Source organism: Atractosteus spatula, chromosome 12 (assembly GCF_055471065.1).
Source record: "Atractosteus spatula isolate fAtrSpa1 chromosome 12, fAtrSpa1.hap1, whole genome shotgun sequence".
NCBI lineage: Eukaryota > Metazoa > Chordata > Actinopteri > Semionotiformes > Lepisosteidae > Atractosteus > Atractosteus spatula.
The window spans coordinates 6,824,989-6,845,386 of NC_142717.1; the positions used below are offsets into that span (position 1 = coordinate 6,824,989).

The window sequence follows — 20,398 nt, forward strand, 5'->3', positions numbered from 1 at the left end:
AGCCATACAATTAGTTTAATTTAAGGTAGTGAATTTAAAGCAAGGAATCAAAACACTTTTAGAAGAACCTAGAAATAAAAGTAATATAATATCAGGAGAGGGCTGTACAGATTTAAAAAACCCTTAATGTCTCTTTAAGCGTGGTGAAGTTGATCATTGATAAGAACAAGGCATCCAGACACCACCCAGATCAGTGTGAACTTCCAAATGTGGTAAAGACATTTTCTTTATAAATGTACATTTTTATATAAACAAACACTAGCAATATCTTATGAAAACATACTGTATATACTGTACAACGTGGATGTCTTCATATTTTCTAATGTGGCTACAACATCGTCTGAAGGTCTAATTAAACTACAGGCGTTTGGTAACACTACAAAACATTAACATAACCAAACCAATATTATCCAGCAACATTTGGGAATGTTCTAAAATTTAATGTTAGTTGGGCTTTTTGATATGCTTAGAAATTGTTGTACTGTATGTTGTATGCTTTCTAAATAGTATTAGAAATGATAGAATAAAGTATGAAGGAAGTGAGGGGTTCACTATTAACCAACATTTTACAGAAACTGAATGTACATTTTTATTTCTCATTAAAGTATCTTGGCTTCAGATAGAAAGGATAATTTATTAGCAATATACAAAGTATTAGGAACTTGTTTCTTTCACTTTCAGGCAGAATGTGGTTGTTACTGACATGGAGTGTCTAATGACTGGTCTTATGCTGAATATGTATAAAGAAGCTGTCCAATTGGACTTCGACACTTGCCACTCTAATCCCATGAGGGTGGATTAGAAGGGCATTTTGTCAGAATTCTTGGCATTTATTTTACCATTTTAGCCTGACAGTTTGTCACTTTGGTAAGTTTTCTTCTAAACTTCTGGAGCCCTCACAGATGCACTGAGTGCATTCAGATGCATTCTGCTTAGAGATGGATGACCCCTCATCCAGGTTTTTTTTCTTCAATGGTGGTAGATTGAAGAGAATCTTAATCAGCGATAGCAAACCTCTGTCTTCCATCTCTGGATCCACACTGGACATTGCAGGAAATTGCAGTTAACAAGGGTCTTAATAAGGATCATCATGATAGGGTTTCCTCCTGCTTGCTTCCCCCTGTGGAATGGAAACCATAACAAGGTGAAAAAACAGGGACCAGGAAATAAAAAATAGCCCTCTCTGTGTCTGCCTACATCTGCCTTTTCTCTTGTATCGTAGCACATTACTAAATTTGCCATGCTTTGTTTTTGAAAACAAAAACCATGAACATGGTGCCTTGGACTTGGACTTGTGCCACTCCCTCTCTTCTGTGGTTGAAGGATTTTGGCCTGTTGCTGGTTGGTTCAATGTGATGTGGCCCCTGTAGCTGTGAGTGAGGGGAATTAGTGACTTAGATATTATGACTGTAGAAAATTTCACAAGTGAATCTGCTTTCTGACATATGGAACATGGAACTAGTTTCAGCTGCTCTGTAGTTCTGGTAATTGGATGACAGCCTTGATTAAAGTGCTTTGTGAGTGCTTCAAAAACGTCCGGGACCAAAGCAACTCCTGTGTCCATTTCATTGGCCCACATACGCAACATACTGTTTCAGAAGTGGCTACATCAGCCACCAAGGGGACCTGCAGTTACTAATTGTCCTGGCAATCACCAAAAAGCTCTGGTTGCAGAAACATCTGAGTCCTCACAAAACAGGGATTTCCCTTGTTTGACAGTAGCCTGTTGGGGCTCATACCTTCCCCTGGTAGTAGAGGGTTGGCATTTGGAGCTGCTATTGTGAAGTGACATCCATCTCCAAAATGACTGCTTTTGAGATGGATCTCCTTCCAGGATGCAAAGAACCTGCCGGGGCTGATGCCTGTCATGCAACTGACACAGTGCTTGCTCTGTGCTTTTTGTTCTCTACTAACCACTATTTCATCAATGTCTCTTAGAGATCAGAGAGGGCTGTGGGCAGGGTGCTGATGGCCATGCTATTCTGGCCAAGAAAACTGTTATTCCCTCTGCTTTTTTCTCTCCTGGTCAACACCCCATAGAAAGCCCCTCTTAACACCAACATGCTGACTGTAGCAGAAGGCGTGGTCTTTGCTACCCAACTCAGTCTCCTAAACTATATTACTGAACCCTGCAAAAATGCAATGGGACATCCACCCTCCAGATCTTGGCATGTCTTTACCAGGCTGGAGAGAACAGTAGCAGAACACTACTTTCTCATTTCTGGTATAGGATTTTGTTACTATACATATACAGTATACAGTTTACAGCTTGTGTGGCATCTTCCAGTGGACCTACAGTGCCTTTACTTTTAGCAATGCCATGTTGTGAATGAATGCACTTTTATGGCCACTCATGTTTGGTCTCTAAGGAAACAAAATGGTGTCAGATTGATCTACCCATCTGGCATCATGGGAGAAGAGTGGAAGACTGAATGGTATTGTGATAGTAGGACAAATAAAAAAAAAAGGCAGATGATTTTCACCTAGATGATTTCTTTAAATATTTGAAATTCTTATTGAGTGAAAGTATGTTCACCTGTGCAAGATACATTTTGCCCTGCACTTCTAATATTTAACAGCACTCTGGTCTACAGTAATTGATACATAACAAATCTTAGCTCTTCACCTTTTAAATGAAACCGGTGTACAACAATTGGATCCTCACACTTCAACATTTTCCTTTAAATTATCTAAACATAATCATAAAAATAAGCTCTTCATTCAGGTTCCAGCACCAGTAATCAAGATACTGCTCTGATAATGGGCAACTGTAATGGAATACATTTACATGAGCAACCATAATGAAATAGTTATTAAAAAATGTAGTTTGAATACATGACACCGTTACTTGCATTCCATTACTCCCCAAAAACTGTTACTGATACAATTTAGAGCTGACCTCATTAAATACATATTTAGAATTTTTCATTTGCTTCCCCAATAGTGCATGCTTTGTATTTTTAGATCCAGGTTCTTTAACTTTATTTAAGAAACAAAATACATTGTCAGACATATACAGTAGGTAATTTATGAAGACATGCAATGTATTTTGACCATGATATGCTGTTGTTTTTATTTTTTATATATAATAAAGTGTAGGAAAAATACAGAAAAATATATTTCCTTAATCTAACATGTACTAATTCCACTATTAAGTTATGGACTACAAATTAAAAGCCAAGTGAAAAAATATTTTTTTTCTAGATCAAGGATCTTTAAAATATACCTTAACAGAAACCATTAAGGCAAGGTATAACCAATTTCTTTGCCAGGTTTCCAAGACTGATGCACAGTTTTGATTTTTAGAAAGCATATCTGATGTTACTGCAGATATAAATCACCTTTTCTTCTCCTCATCTTCTAGTGCCAATTTCACAACACAGCTCTGATCCATAAGTTATTTCAAGCCCTAAATGCCAGTGTCATTTTCCCAATTTTAGGTTGCAGTGTCATTTGTCTGGACAATAAAATGTGATTGAAAGTGTGCCTTAAAGGTTTCTTTTTATGTTTTCACTGCTTACATTTCACATTTTTTTCTTACCTGTCTGGTTAGTAGCAATGCTTGTAATTGCTCATCTGGGAAAAAGTCTGTAAGAAAGAATTGCTTGACAAAATTCCAAACATTCCCCCATCCCTTCAATTATTATATTGAGTCTTCTGGGTAAAGAATACAGATTTACCAAAAACCTAACAAGCCGGTCCAGTTTTAGTGAAAACTCCAATAATGAAAGGTGAATACTTCTATTAGCCTTAATCTAAAATGTAACAAACAAGCCAGTCATGCTGCTTTTTAGCTGCTGATGGAAATCGGTTTTACGACCTTATTATTCCCAAATGAACCTCATTATACTCTATTTTCTGTGTTGTACTGTCATAAGGAAATAATTTATATCTGGTTAAGGTTAAGGATAGCTCACTACATATTATCATATTGTTTTCCCTTTGGCTATGTAATTTATTAAACTAGGAATATAATGCTAATGTGATGTTCATTGAGTTTGTTAAAAAATCACATTGGTTGAGACATTCTCATGGCTTACATATTAGCAATTCTGTGTAATTTTCTTTGGTGTCTTACTATTCTTCTTGGCTTAGTCTTAAATGTCACATTTCATGAGCCTAGAATGGAAGACAAAGACAAATACATTCTTCTTTTTTTTTACCATGAGGTGCCTACTCTTTCAATAATGCGGCAATACAAACATTACTGGAAACTTCAGCTTAAGCAGCCAACCCAACTATTATTTGAATCAGTAAGTCAGTGAAGATTGTGCTATTGGAGTTGATGGCCTTCAGTGGAATTTAAGCTTGAGTTTATTTGGGCTGTATATATGGCTGTATCATTTAGCTCAACTGGCTGGGTCCCTGTTGAGTGACACCGGAGGCCCGCGTTCGAGTCCCCGGTGGTGGGGGGCCGACCTGGAAAACTAGTAATATTTGTCATATTCTTGTAATAATATTAATAACCGTAGTGCAAAGATTAAGAGGACGAGAAATAGTAATATAGTGTCCAGGCAATATAAAAATGAGCTCCCATGACATTTTGCGTTATTGATGCAAATGTGATATGTCTTGTTCACTAAATATTTCACACAGCTCTTACAGAGAAATACAATTTGAAATACTTGACATAGGGGGAACAGTATGTTTGACAATAAAGACATGCCCGCTCCACATATTTATATTTAAACTTTTTCTCTAAAACTTAGAGTGTGTGGTATGGAGATCCTTTATTGCACAGTTTTATTTCAGGACAAGATCAGAATGACTATTTCTATCTTAAAAATAGCATAGCATTGAACATCACAGTAAAATGTTAACTGAAAAGCAGTGTGGTATAAAACAAAAATAATAGTTTGGTAAACTAGTGTACTTTTAAACATTGTGTAAGAGGGCAGTAGGTTGAAACAAGATACAGATCCTTGCCCGAACTACATTCCCCAGAATGTACTATAGTTGCTGTAGGGAATAGGTTTCTCACTGAAAATCTGTGGACTGCATGTCAACCATGAGAGCTTAGAGAGTGACTGATGGATACTGTACATCTGAAAAGTTGACCTATGGGAGTCTTTGAGAAGAACCTCAGACAGGTTAATATTTTGGAGCTGGTACACAGCTTAGCTGCTTGGCTGTGCTATAAAGACACTGTGAAGAAATTCAGTTAGAAACTCAAAGAGGAATTTAGGATTTTATTTTATGAAAAAGTGGGAATAAAGCCTAAACCTTTGGTACATCTAGGTTGAAGTAGTGTTCTCATATGTGAAAAATCCTTATCTTACTGTAGGTAGTGTGACTTAGAATCTGTCTGAACTCTTCTCAACAATTCATGTTGCGCAGGACTGCACAGTGTAATGCAATCTGTATTCTGTACTGATCTTCTGGTTGCCTCTGAATTGCTCCTTTTTAAAGACCAGTTCACGATAAAATATGAGCCATCTATTTTCATATCTGAACTGAATATTTTCAAAAATTTTCAATGCACATCAATAACAAGTCTTTTTTTATTATATGATTGCATATATTGACTTTGATTTATCACTTTTTTCCCGAAATGTTATTCAAATAAATGATAATACAGTGTGCAAAGCCCTCCAAAAATATTTAGGAGAGCAAAAATGAAACTGTTATTAGGTACATAGTAAAGCACTTTGGACTCATGATCATAAGATGAATATGAATAATAAGAAAAATATAAATTTTATTTTTGCGTAATTCCATGCATATATTTGATTGTATTAGAAAGAAAACATACGTTGTGCTCTACCAGGTGATTTCAAGTGATTATAAGTATTACTACATGTCAATTTATGTAATTTCTGAAGTATAAAGTAATGTTTCTACAAATATTGCACAATTTTTGCAAGTATTGTGGTGCATATCCCTTTTAGGCAATTACTGCACTGTATAAAGTCCATGGCCTATTGTGATTTCCAAGCTCTATGTAATCTTTGACTTTGCCAAGTATTTTTCTCTTGGTTTAATTCTTGATGGGCTTTATGGGCTATATGTTCTGGATCATAGTCATGTCAGGTACTGCAGGTGACCTACCACCCAATAAGTATGGAAGCATTTTCTTATACATAAACAGGCACATTTAATCCGTTAACTTTGGAATTCATTCATTTTGCTGCTGCCATAATTACAGTAGTTGCGTCATCTATTTAATGAGTGATCCAGTTCCAGAAAAGACCTCCATGGTGTTTCCAAAATTGTTTGGATGTACAGTGAAAAAAAGTACACTGTAGAATTTTGAAAACAAAGGACAGATGAGACCAGGATAAACATTTACCAAATTGATGGAAAGTTAAAAATGTAGAGAAAGAAAATAACTCCAGATGCTCCAGAGAACACTACCTCAACATTAATAACATGTACAGTGATACAGTTAACATATAATTGTGATATACTTTGCAAAAAGTACCCCCAGAATTGCTAAATAAAAACATGACAAGAATACTGGTGTCTTTGTATGCCCCATTCTTCTTGGAACAAGTAGTTGTTATTCAGCCTCATATAGCACTACAGCCCTGCACCTGTGCCTTGCAGAGAGGACAACAGTGGTGGGACTTGAAGCCACTCGGCTAGGCTCATACTAAATCCATTTGAAGCAAGAAGTTCTGAAGCATTTCCGAGTTTAGAAAATAAATCAATATTCTTATATTACCTGAAGGCAATTGGGACCAATAAGGAAAATACCAAAACTCTTAAAGATCCAGACCAACCTTTAGTCCCATCACAAAAATGTCTATGGAAGGCAGGGGAACCGAGATAGATTATATTGCTGGGTGGCATGTAATTCATAAATAGGCACCAGAGAGGGAATGCATATCAAAATGGGTCCTAAAACAAGTAAGCAGTGTTTATAAATAGGTCACTGTTTAAAGTACACAGAGAACTGATGCATAGGAAGAGCAAAACTAGGAAGTTTGCTTGTAATGTCAGAAGGGCTACAGAGGGAAGTGTAGTACTTTTATCTAATTTTTAGATGCGTATTAGTTGCCAACTTATCAAGGCTTTTTTAAAAACATCCAAGTGAATCAGAATGAAGTGGTTCTGTAATTTTTTTTTAGCAAAGAAGATGTCTTGTTTATTGAATTATCTCACTTTTTTTCATGAAATTAGGTCTACCGAAAGAAATTATGATTTTTTTTCACAATAACTTTTAGAATTTTCTAATATATAGGGTTATATTAGCTGTTATTTCTGTTTCGATTATAGGTTAAATTATGGGATATATCTACAGAGAAAGTTAATACTTTAAATTTCACAAAGAAGTACATATCAAAATCTGTTGATGAGAGCAAGCCATTCGTTATATTGCAGTTTTCTATTTTATATTGCACTAAATTGTTTCAATATATTGTTTATCTTAGACTATACAGTATGTAGCTCACATTGATGCTTGGAATAAACTGTAATGTAAAAGTTCAAACACATTTTAAAAGTAAAATAACATTGTTGATTTTGCTAACGCAAGACATCCATTTGCCAAAGAAATTTGTTCCCAGATACCATTTCTGAATGAGTTGCTATTTGAAATACTGTATATTAAACCAGCTTTGAAGAGGTGTTTTTATTTAAATTTCCTGAGAAGCATCCAGTGCTTTTGTTAAAGACATGCAGCTTTCCAGTTTGTTTCAAGAATTCCAGACTTTGATATCTGATTTTCATTTTGCCTGAGCTCTCAATTGTTACTTGATATTGAATGAACTGTTTGATTTGGATAAATTGAAGAAATGTATATGATTTTTATAATCTTTTTTTTTGTCAGAGAAAATAAGCAACACTAAACAATAACACAACCAAGAACAAAAATGTAAATATACAGTATCTGAAGACTTAGAAGCATACAGTATGGTTCTGTAGTAAATATAAAACATACAGAGATTAGATGTGACTCATGAATATGTTTAAAAATATTTATTTTTCTATACAAAACTATTTAAAACTTTATATTTTGTAATTGTAAGTGTTATCCTGGTAATGGACATTTGATTTGAACAGAAGTCTTTCCCTGCACCTTTCTATGTAGTGCTGTAAATGAAAAAGTAGGAATTGCTTTATCAGTTAGGGAAGATTACATTAAAGACGTATAGGTACAGAAGACTGGGAAAGCCTAGGTCTAGGTCTAATTAAAGCCTAAGCCTTTAATTAGGACCCTCTTGTTAAAACCACTGCTTTTTGAATACTGTCACAGAGCCCTTAACAATTTGAAAAGGTCAGAACCTCAGTTTAATTGTCTTCCAGATGATGACATCACTTACAACTCAGTCAATAGATTTGTATGTCTTTTCTCATGTAAGCCTCATACTGAAATACTGACCAGTCCAGTTTTTTTTCTGACACATGACAAGATCAGCATTCAAGGTGAAGCTGATGGATGGAACAACTTTGTTTCTGTCTTTATTGATGATATCTGTGAAGGCTTTTCAATAACTTACTAAAATAGCTATAGTTTCTTTAATATATGCAATGTCTTTAACTCTATACATCAGAAACAAATGGCATGTTTCTGTTTATTCATTTCTTTATGTTTAATAAATCAATGTGTGGGTAATGTTTCATTGTCTTTCCCAGCTATACTAAAACATGAAAAATCCAGTATGATGCATAATTAAAGGTACATTTAAGATTCATCTGATATAACTTGGCACAAGCATAGTGCTTTGGGAATTTAGAATATTAAATAAAATATGTTCAAAACAGTTATATGATTTTATGCTAAAGAATCCCTGAATATTTAAAAAAAAAACATGCCAAAATAATTTAAATAGAAAATTCAGATATGGAATAGCATTATAACAAAGGATGGTCTAAGGAAATATGTGTGATTGAAGGGTCTTTGTAGTATAGTTTATCCATCCATCATCATAAAAAAGCCACTCCTTCCCTATAAGAGTCATAGCAACTCAGAACCAATCCTGGGAACCAATCCTTTTGGGGACACAAAGAGAAGCAACCATGGACAATTTAGAGACAAGGTGATTTACCCAGCATGTCTTTGGGAGGTGGGAGGAAACTGAAACTTCCCCCCAAAAAACCTGGACATCATGGTACAGATTAAAAGTCCACAAAGAATGCTTGATAGGCCAGGGGAATTCAGGAGCTGTGAGGTACTGTAGCTGGGCAAACCTCCTTGCTGTCCTACATAATGTAATATAAGATGAAATGTAGATTATCACAATGATTGTTATAAACTGGAAACAATTTAATATTCACTTCCAAGTAGCTGATATATATTAATTTCAAAGTAGCCTTTAATTATTCACGTATCTAGGCTGCAGGTTTCATTTTAGTGCTTCAATTGCATTTTAAACAGAAAATGTTTTTTAGAAAAAAATCTGCAAGCATGTGAGACATTCAGTACTTTTCTCAGCATTATAGCTATGCTTTACCATATTATCTTATATTTCTTCACCTATATCTTATCGTTATTAAAAATTGGTGATAGCTGAAATAAAAGAGACATCTGGCTTGGCGGACCAGCTCTACCAGTGACTATTAAAGTAATTTGATCTTGTCTAGACAATATATGAGCCAACCCACTAGCAAACATGTTCTGTTTTTTTAGAGATAAGTATACAGTAATACTGTTTTTGGTCCTGACCATTCTCAAAGTAAAGTAAGTGTTAAAGAAGCCACTGAAATTGTGCTTTGTAGCATCACCATCATTACAGTATTTTCCAGTATTTCAGGTAATGTTTTGCATTTTCAGTTTTTATTGTCCTAGTTTTGTCATTGTTTAGTTACTTTAATTTATCTAAAACAATAATTATTTAAATCAATTAAATAACAGGGAAATCTGACTCTGAGTTGAAATTTTGATGCTTACGTAATTGTTCAAAAATATGTTGAAATAATATATGATTAAAAAAGGGATATGCTTGTTAATTTCTGTGTTCTCACTGTTCTCCTTGACCACTGTCATTCTCCTGCAGGGCTTTGTATTTATGCCAAATGTTTAGTTCTTCTTTACTTCAAATTTTTCATAATTATTGGTGCTTTTTTGCTATACTAAATGTGTTTTTTTTCCATCATGACATAAATAGCAATTTCATACAGTACATTTAACTTGTTTACTATACTGTAGATACAGGAAAAAACAAGTACTGTAGCTTGAGAATGATCAGTTGTGTAATATAGAATTGTGAATAAATTATTGTACACTTTTTAATTAATAATATCTATCAGGAAACTAAAGTTACTTTTGAGGCTACTCTGAGAAGTTTGTGAGGGACCTTAAAAATGTTTAGATTAACTTTATATTAACCCACCCCCCACCCCCAAAAAAGACACTCTTTTTAGTACAGTTAGACAAGCAAACAAGAGGTGATGATCTTTAGCTGTCACTGCATTGTTTTGAATTTTAAAATTGGTTTCACTAGATGGGAACATAGCATAACATAAATGGCATTATAGTTATAACTCTTGCAAAAAGACTATCAAGATTCAAATCTAGATCAGTTTTATTACCCCTGATTTATAGGTATTATACTGTAGGTACCTTTCAGTTGCCGAGGAAAGAGTCTTTAATGACCAGCTAAAGTCTTTTTTTCTTACATACTTTATTATGCAGATACAGTATATTCATGTGGTGGAGGCAGTTGGTATTAAAGTAGTTGGAACATTAAAGTAACTCCTTCATTGCTACTGTATATTGATAAATACAGCACAGCTGTTTTCAGTGATATTCCATATTGTAAATTCGAAAGGTTTTCTTTCTAATTATAATATAAAGATGAAATATATTAATTTGAAAACAGCTCTTCACTTTTATAATCAGTTTTATTTGATATAATGCCTTTTATGATAGATCACCTTGAGGCACTTTACAAATATTTAATGTGGACAGGTATGGACAAAAAAAAATGAGTATACAAGTTAGTGTTAAGCATATACTGTAAAAGCAACATCTCCACTTTGTGGGCTGATCTCGTCCGATATCAACAGCTAATCTGAACTGGTCCTGGTCAAACCTGGGACTGGTCACCTCTAAATAAATCTAGGTTGCTTGTTCAAGTCGTATTAGTGGACCAGTATAGTAATTTCTAAACCAATGTCCCATCATCGTAACCAGAGAGACAGTGCTGTAGCAAGTGTAGCCCTTTGGAACAGACACTTAACTGGGGTCCTTACTTCTTGGACTTTAAAGACCATTAAATATCATCACACTTAAGCTTTTTATTGTATTTTAAGCACACTTATTGTATTTTAACAGAGTAATTATACTGTATGTTAAAGATCATATCGAAGATAAGAATTTAGTTAAATTCCTAAAAACAATTTGTACAATTTAGTACAAGTTAAAAATGTTTGTACAATCTGCCTTATGTTTTCCCTTATTTCAATTGATAATTTTTATCTTCTTTGCTTGCGCTGTTCTGTAGTGGCACATAATGTCTCTGCTGTGCATCAATCAATTAGGTGCTGCACTTCTCTGGGGGATAAATTGTGTCTGCTTTATGTGTGGAGTGTTTTGAAAACCTTTGGGATGAAAAGCTTTTGAATGTGTGGACTGACTTGCAGGATATAATGTGAGATAGGAGGTGACACCATATCCTGTAACTGGATGGAAGGTACAGTAGAGTATCATAGTGTACAAAGCCTCATTTTGGTGAACTAGGAGTCCAAAAGGCACCAATAACATGTACTGTAAGTGTATAGGGAGTTAACAGTCCATTGGTATATTATACTAAAATACACATGGGGCCTAAATAAAACTAACATTACTGCTGAAAACAGAAATATATAGCAAATATGGATGAATATTCTGTAGATGGATGGATACTACAAATGCTAAATTTTACAGTTGGAAATAGAAAATAGTCCACAACTGCATTTCTACAATTGAAGCCACTTAACTATTCCATTTTAATTGTCTTTTAAGTTTGCTGTTATAACTTACAAACCCATTCTTTGTTTTCAATAATACTAAATCTTAAGAAAATTAAGTAGATTTAATGCATTGGTTTAGATTTGTTTATCGATGAATAACATTTGTGAATTGCCATCCCTACCTTTTAAATACTGTAGGCTGAAGTTCAGAATATTTTGAATTTTTTCTCCTGGTAAAAGAGCAGAGCTTTTAAAATGTCATTTTTATTAAAGTAAACTTTTTGCTGGAAGCAATTTTTGCTTCAATACTTCTGTCATGGATGATAAATCATCCCAAGAGAATAGAGTCTTCCTTTTGAGAATAGTTCAAACCATTCATATATCATGTTCAAAATTTAAATTACAGATTGTAGCTGACATGTGATCACTGACCGGAAATGTGAGACAATTAAATACTATGCTTGACTTTTGCTTAGTGTTTTGCATCTATTAAATAGAACATTAGAACAGATTAGAATATATCCTAGAACAATACAACAGCTGACCACTCAATTGGCTACATTATTGACATGTACTGTAAACTCGTTGCTTCAGTAGAAGAAGTAGAAAAAACGTTTTAACATCTTTTGAGGAGCATAAAAATATAAATATAAATATTACAAGGTATTAAAACATAGTAAATTTTGGTCGTTCCAATAATTATTTTATTTCATTTTGCAATTATTAAACAATTTAAACATTTCTTTCAAGTTCAGAAAGGAAATGTAGGGCATTTTTTTCATGTAGCAAAATACTGGTAGTACTGTCAAGTATATGTTACCCCCCTTTTTATTTTCAAGCTTGAACATGAAAATTGCAGAATTGTGTAATACTGTACATTACACAATGTATTGCCATTGAAAAACCAGTGATATCTACTTTGCACCTGTTTACTTGCAGAAAACATTTGTGTGTTTAGAATTACAGTATACTGCTGACAGTCATTCAAAATGGAAGTGAGGTTTGTTATATCTGTTGGATATTTCCATTACTTCAATTTTTAATTATTATAAATTTATCAATTCTGGTTCTGGCTCTTCAGATTCTGTAATCTGTGGCAGAGGAGGATTTACTGTACAACAAATATGACTTTGCTCTTTGTGCAATGCTATTAGCATCACTTATAACTTTTTTAGAAAATTTTAAGAAAAAAATTATCAAATCTTTGAATTGTTCTGTTATTTCATGTTTATTGTACTTCTTTAATGAGGGATATGCGCATTACTATGCTTAGATATCAACAATAATGCATATGATATGTCTGGACAGTAATATTTAAAGATACACAGTTATCACTACCAGCAAAAATACTGGCAAAATAACACTATTTTTCTGTATTTAACTACGATTACCCTGCACTCAGCTTTAAAATTAATTACAGGATTACATTTTTTTTAATCTTCATTAGTAATATTTAATGCACAATTAAAACTAATTTAACAAAACTTTCCTTTCTTTGTCCACAGTAGTACATAATAGTTCCTGCAGGTCTGTGGTTGTAATAGCCATAGGAAAACTGGAAGATCAAAGAAAACATTCCATCATTAGATATAATCTAGTTTCAAAGCATTCTGGAGTAACATATAAGGAGTATATGAAATGAGTTATACAGAGGCTATACTGAATAGAACTGGTACAGTATTTTCCATGCTTCATATTGCTTAAAGTACTTTAGAATAAGTACTAAATACTATATCTGACATTGTACATTGAAATTGTTTATTCACTCAGATTCAACTACTGAATATCATCAAATCAAGTGTTGCATAATTGCACTAATTAAAAAACTTCATGAGGACACTGAATGGAAATCAGTTAATGTCTGTTGCCCAAACAGAGAACAGGGATGTCTGAATCCTTGTAATATTTATATAGTGCTTATGACTAACCGAAGTGCTATATTTTAACAAGGATGGTTAGCTACATAAAACACTACTACATTCTATCCACAGTAATTGCATGACTTAGTTGAAAAAACAAGTCAGTCCATGTTGGGAGAGAATCACCTTTTCACATTTTGTTCACAAATTAGATTTATCTGTCTCTCTGTCTTCTGGTTCTTTAACTACAGATTCAGAATAATCCATGATAGGTTTCGACTCATGAAATCCTTCTTATGTTGGGTGTTTCACACTGTTCAGGGAATTGAAAAATGTAGCTCTGCAGTCTTGAAGGTCTTGCACATAACATTCTTTAAAAATATATTCAGAAACAAGAAAGGTGTTGACTTCCTGACACCAGACAGAAAATTGCTTGCTGCTTCATTAGTTAATGTCCGCATCTTTCTCTTCATGGTATAAATTACAAGTTGTCTCATAAGAGGCAATAATAATTATCTCAAATCATTAAAGTAGGAACATGCAGGGTGGCAATTTAATTACTATATTTTGATTCTGGCTATTTTACAACATCAGCAGTGAGGTAATTAGGAAAATTAAATGAATAAAGTTGGCATGCAAGTACTGTACCTGCAGACATTTACATATTTTGCATTAGCTGTCACTTAGTTAGGTGACTATGGAGAGCTGGTGACAGCACTTTATATTAAATCTAGCTTGTGTGTGATGGTTGCCCTAAGGAAAATGGAAGTAATTGACAACATAGCTTTATAATTGATGAAACGTGGTAAAATATCTTTTGTAATAATGAATGTGAAAGATGTACAAAACACCAACAAGTACTGTATATAGCCAGATACATTTGAATCACTTTGCCTACAGTAGCAGTGCAAGTTCCTTTAAGACAAAAGTGTACTCTTGGTAAAACTTCAAACCTAAAATCTTAGGCCCATAGAGATTCACCAGAATGAAAAGCCAATACTGATAGGGAGATACTGTAAATTCTAATGAAAAAAAAACACAATAACAAGACTGTCAAGAAGCTCAGTCACCGAAGGTGGTTATTCTAAGAGTGAGTGGAGTTCTACAGTACATGCCCAGATATTGCTAGCTGGAGTCTGGACAGTGTTGTAACTCACAGCTGCCAAGGTGTCAGACATTGGGTTAGGTGAGCTGAGTGTAGCCAAACTAAAGCTAAAAGTGTGCCTATATTTTTGAGTTTTTCACAGTGAGAATCAAACCACGTCTCTGTTGTTAGGTTTCGGTTTAGTGCTGTAAAAGTTTTCAGACGATTACAGAATTCAAACACATACAGAAAACATAAAAATGGTCACTTCTATTTCCAGTGCTGGAAAATTAAGTACAGTATACTCATGTATGAGTCCTACCTTCTTGACAGAAAATATACAGTATCTCTTCAGATTCTCTTGGGATTTTGGGAGATTAAAATGTTAGAAAATTTAAAGCAGCTAGCTTTTCTAGAATAAAATATATTGTGCTCTGACAAAAACGTGCTTATTTTCATGCTTTCCAGTAACTGTTGTTTTAAAATATGAATTATAAGATCTTTCCACATAATTATTTTCATATTACCATCAGCAAATATTTTTTGTGAAACACAAAACTGTCAGGATTCATATCCCCTGAATGCTTAACAAATATCTTTGAGAGCTGACAGAAATCACTAACATATGGGGGAGTTTGATTTAGAATTATTATAACTACACAGCCTCTTCATCACATTTCATGTATTGTCTGTATGCTCCACAACAGTAAAAAATAAAATGTATCATAAATTAAATTCTGTATATTTAATAATTTACAGGACTTTAAGATTTATTTTTTTCTCATCATGACGGAGATGTAAGTGAAGAAGTTCTTACAAGCCCTGACCACTTACCAAATGGGTTTAACTGTGAAAAGAGCATATTACGTATTAAAAATGGTTCAGCGTGCCAAGAAAAGACGTGCTGATGTGAGCCATTTCTATCACGCTGGCACTGCATTAACTGACATAATCACCTCAGCCCTCACTGGGACCGATTCATGTTAAACTTAAATCATAAACCATGTTTTAGGCATGTAGGTTATGTTTAATGTGATTGTTTCCTTACATTTCTATTTGTATTCAGTCAGTTCAATGTGCACTGGTATGAATAGTACCCACAATACTTATAATGTGAAATACTACTGATTCCATCTTTCAAAAGGTATGTCTGTGTTAATAGTGCATAATCAAACAGAGCTTCTGTCTAATTGTATTTTCTTAGTTAAGATCACTTTTAATATATATGTATAATACCTCCTTTATTTTTCAATGGAGTTAAAGTCAAAGTGTTTTGCATACCACAAAATTATTATTTTTTTATGATTCTCTAGAATTACAGAGCAGTTCCTGCGGAAATCCTGGAGTTCCACCTAAAGGTATCCTATATGGGACAAGATTCAATGTTGGTGACAAGATCAGGTACAGCTGTGTGACTGGATATGTACTCGATGGTCATCCCCAGTTAACCTGCATCACAAATGCAGGGAATAATGCTGTGTGGGACTTCCCTGTTCCAATCTGTCGAGGTAAGTAACAATTTTATCATTCTTAAAAGAATTGAGCTTGTCCTTATTGTCAGCTCTCTGTTAGTTATGACTATGGGGCTAATATATCTAGCATGTCCTTTGTGTATGCATATACTGTATGTGTGTGGCATGAGCTGTGGGGTCCATATAACAGTAGTCTAGTTCTGTGCAATATTTCTTCTTAACACTTTTGTTAGTGTTTCATAGCATTAATACATTCATATAAGTTTGTAGGCTTTAGAAGGTTATTGAATGCTAGAGGTCATGGACCCCATATTACAGAATATCCACATAAATGCTTAAATTCCCATGCAATCTAATTGAAATTTAAGCACCTAATATTTTGAATATGGGGGTATGTTACTTGGAGAGTTTTACATAGATGTTTTCCAATAAAATACTGCATTTTATGTGAAATGTTAATAATCAGTTATCTTGGTGGAAACATTAGAAGAATCAGAGAGCTTCGGTCAGATAATGCTTGCAGGCCAAAAATATTTCATTCAGATTGCTTTTTAGAAAATCATAATTGATAGCAAAAAGTTGGTAATAAAACCATTTTCAAAGAAATGAACATCACAACACATCACAACAAATTAAGATCACAACTCTTATTAGTAACGTTTCTGGTCAGACTGTACTGTAAGGATTATGGTAGTGCCCTTATTGTAAACATAAGAAGATTTATTGTCCTGTGTTTTGGTCAATTATATTGTGCATTATCCATGACCATTTTAAAATAAGGCCTTCTTCCTGAGTAGTATTAGTTTTGAGAGGATGCATTTAATAGGGAAAAATGACAGCAACTTTATCATGTCTGCTTTTGTTTGGAACAAAGGCAACCTCAATTGCAACCTACACTCAATAAAAAAATTCTAATAGAATAAATACAGATTGTTATCCTGAGTGTGCTACAGTTCAGAAGACAGGGAAAAAATAGTTTGCCAAGGAAGAATAAAGGAGTGGCCAAACACAATCACGACTGTACTGCACAGCTCTTAGCGTGAATCTTTTCTGTTTTACTAGCTGGAATGTGGTAGTGACTTCAGAAAAGTCTAATAGAATGCAATGCTGTCTGCTTTCTAAACTACATTCACCATTCTGTACCTTTGTTTAGACTGTTTCCTACACGCTGTTGCGGTGTCCATGTATAATATGCTTATCAGACCAATGGCTGGACCCAGATTATATGAAGATTATATTGACATAAGCCATTATATCAATAATTGTACAGAAGCAAACATTACTTACATACAGGTAAGGTAAGAACTGGTAAAGATTTATTCTATACCCAAAGAAGACTCCACAGCCAAAATGTTGTCTCTTTTCATTTCCTTCCAGCATGGAATAAACCTTTACCTGTTCTTTTGCAGCCCACACATGCTGACACAGCTGCAGTACCTACTCAAACTTCATTATGTACATACTGTTTGCTTCTGTTCTATACAGTAGGTCATATATACAGTAATGGCATAGGGAATTAAATTATTGGGTTTAGAGTACAGATATAAATAGAGCGCATTGTACAGTTTCAGAAAAAAAGTTATTTCCTGGAAAAAATATAATGGGGGCATAATAAGAAGTAGAAATGTATACTGAAAGGCATTAAAATGTAACAAAAGAATGTTATTGCATATTTATTACTTTACAGAATACAATGATATTTAAATACTTCCAAAAATAGGTGTTGCAAATACAATAGTCAACAATGTAATGCAAATGAGGAAAATGATAAAATCCATGGCTTTATTGAGCACCTGGTAAGTATGATAAAGCCAGTAATAATGTACCTGGCAAACAGTGAAGTGTTAACACCATTTGGTACCAATTAAAATTCGAGTGCTTGCATTCTGTAGGAGCTGGAGCCTGTTGATGTCCAGTAAGTAGAGCATTGCAGGAATCCAGATGGAAAGAGACAAAGGCATGACAGAAAATTTCAGCATCTGCAATAGAGAGATAGAGGTTCACCTGTGCACTGTTGTGGTTGTGGCAGGGAGAATATTTCACAGATGAAACTGTTAAGGAAAAGGCCAATATCCTTTGTTTCTAAATTTGCAGATTGAAGTGCAGGAGTTAAACTTCAGTATTAGTAGATTTAAAAATAAAAGCACAATTTTGATGTTAATGCAAGGCACACTAAATCTGACAAAAATATGGATTTTTAAAAATATATGCATCATATTTTAGATTAATATGCAGCCAATAAAATCTTTATGAATGCTATATACAGTGCCTTGCGAAAGTATTCGGCCCCCTTGAACTTTTCAACCTTTTGCCACATTTCAGGCTTCAAACATAAAGATATAAATTTTTTATTTTATGTGAAGAATCACCAACAAGTGGGACACAATTGTGAAGTGGAACGAAATCTATTGGATTTTTGAAACTTTTTTAACTAATAAAAAAATGAAAAGTGGGGCGTGCAAAAGTATTCTGCCCCCTTGCGTTAATACTTTGTAGAGCCACCTTTTGCTGCGATTACAGCTGCAAGTCGCTTGGGGTATGTCTCTATCAGTTTTGCACATTGAGAGACTGAAATTCTTGCCCATTCTTCCTTGCAAAACAGCTCGAGCTCAGTGAGGTTGGATGGAGAGCGTTTGTGAACAGCAGTTTTCAGCTCTTTCCACAGATTCTCGATTGGCTTCAGGTCTGGACTTTGACTTGGCCATTCAAACACCTGGATACATTTATTTGTGAACCATTCCTTTGTAGATTTTGCTGTATGTTTGGGATCATTGTCTTGTTGGAAGATAAATCTCCGTCCCAGTTTCAGGTCTTTTGCAGACTCCAACAGGTTTTCATCCAGAATGGTCCTGTATTTGGCTGCATCCATCTTCCCCTCAATTTTAACCATCTTCCCTGTCCCTGCTGAAGAAAAGCAGGCCCAAACCATGATGCTGCCACCACCATGTTTGACAGTGGGGATGGTGTGTTGAGGGTGATGAGCTGTGTTGCTTTTACGCCAAACATATCGTTTTGCATTGTGGCCAAAAAGTTCGATTTTGGTTTCATCTGACCAGAGCACCTTCTTCCACATGTTTGGGGTGTCTCCCAGGTGGCTTGTGGCAAACTTTAGACGAGACTTTTTATGGATATCTTTGAGAAATGGCTTTCTTCTTGCCACTCTTCCATAAAGGCCAGATTTGTGCAGTGTAAGACTGATTGTTGTCCTATGGACAGACTCTCCCACCTCAGCTGTAGTTCTCTGCAGTTCATCCAGAGTGATCATGGGCCTCTTGGCTGCATCTCTGATCAGTCTTCTCCTTGTCTGAGCTGAAAGTTTAGAGGGACGGCCAGGTCTTGGTAGATTTGCAGTGGTCTGATACTCCTTCCATTTCAAGATGATCGCTTGCACAGTGCTCCTTGGGATGTTTGAAGCTTGGGAAATCTTTTTGTATCCAAATCCGGCTTTAAACTTCTCCACAACAGTATTACGGACCTGCCTGGTGTGTTCCTTGGTCTTCATGATGCTCTCTGCGCTTTCAACAGAACCTTGAGACTATCACAGAGCAGGTGCATTTATACAGAGACTTGATTACACACAGGTGGATTCTATTTATCACCATCAGTCATTTAGGACAACATTGGATCATTCAGAGATCCTCGCTGAACTTCTGGAGTGAGTTTGCTGCACTGAAAGTAAAGGGGCCGAATAATTTTGCACGCCCCACTTTTCATTTTTTTATTAGTTAAAAAAGTTTCAAAAATCCAATAGATTTCGTTCCACTTCACAATTGTGTCCCACTTGTTGGTGATTCTTCACATAAAATAAAAAATTTATATCTTTGTTTGAAGCCTGAAATGTGGCAAAAGGTTGAAAAGTTCAAGGGGGCCGAATACTTTCGCAAGGCACTGTATAATAGTAGGGCTATTTATTATTCATATAACAGTGCATGGTATGTTTTAACCTGTAGTTTCAAGGGCAATATTCATATTCATATTATGCTTTGTGGTTTTTGGGAAAGTATTAGTTCTGTTATGTAAGTGTTATTAATATACCAGTAATTATTTGGCAATATACTGTATATATTGTATGTCTGTAATCATCACCTCAAAGTAAAATGTTAAAAAAAGTGTGAAAAATATATTAACCATAGAATACCAATTTACTT

The 20,398-nt window shown here is 34.6% G+C and overlaps 1 protein-coding gene across 3 annotated transcripts in view; it reads left to right on the forward strand.

Annotated features, from left to right (window-relative positions):
* Positions 1-20,398, forward strand: part of csmd3b (CUB and Sushi multiple domains 3b) — a 581,296-nt gene that overhangs the window by 170,318 nt on the left and 390,580 nt on the right. For all 3 annotated transcript variants that reach the window (XM_088929237.1, XM_088929238.1, XM_088929240.1), the window contains exon 4: positions 16,092-16,286. In XM_088929237.1, coding sequence (XP_088785363.1) covers positions 16,092-16,286 — 195 coding nt within the window. The remainder of the gene's footprint in view (positions 1-16,091; positions 16,287-20,398) is intronic.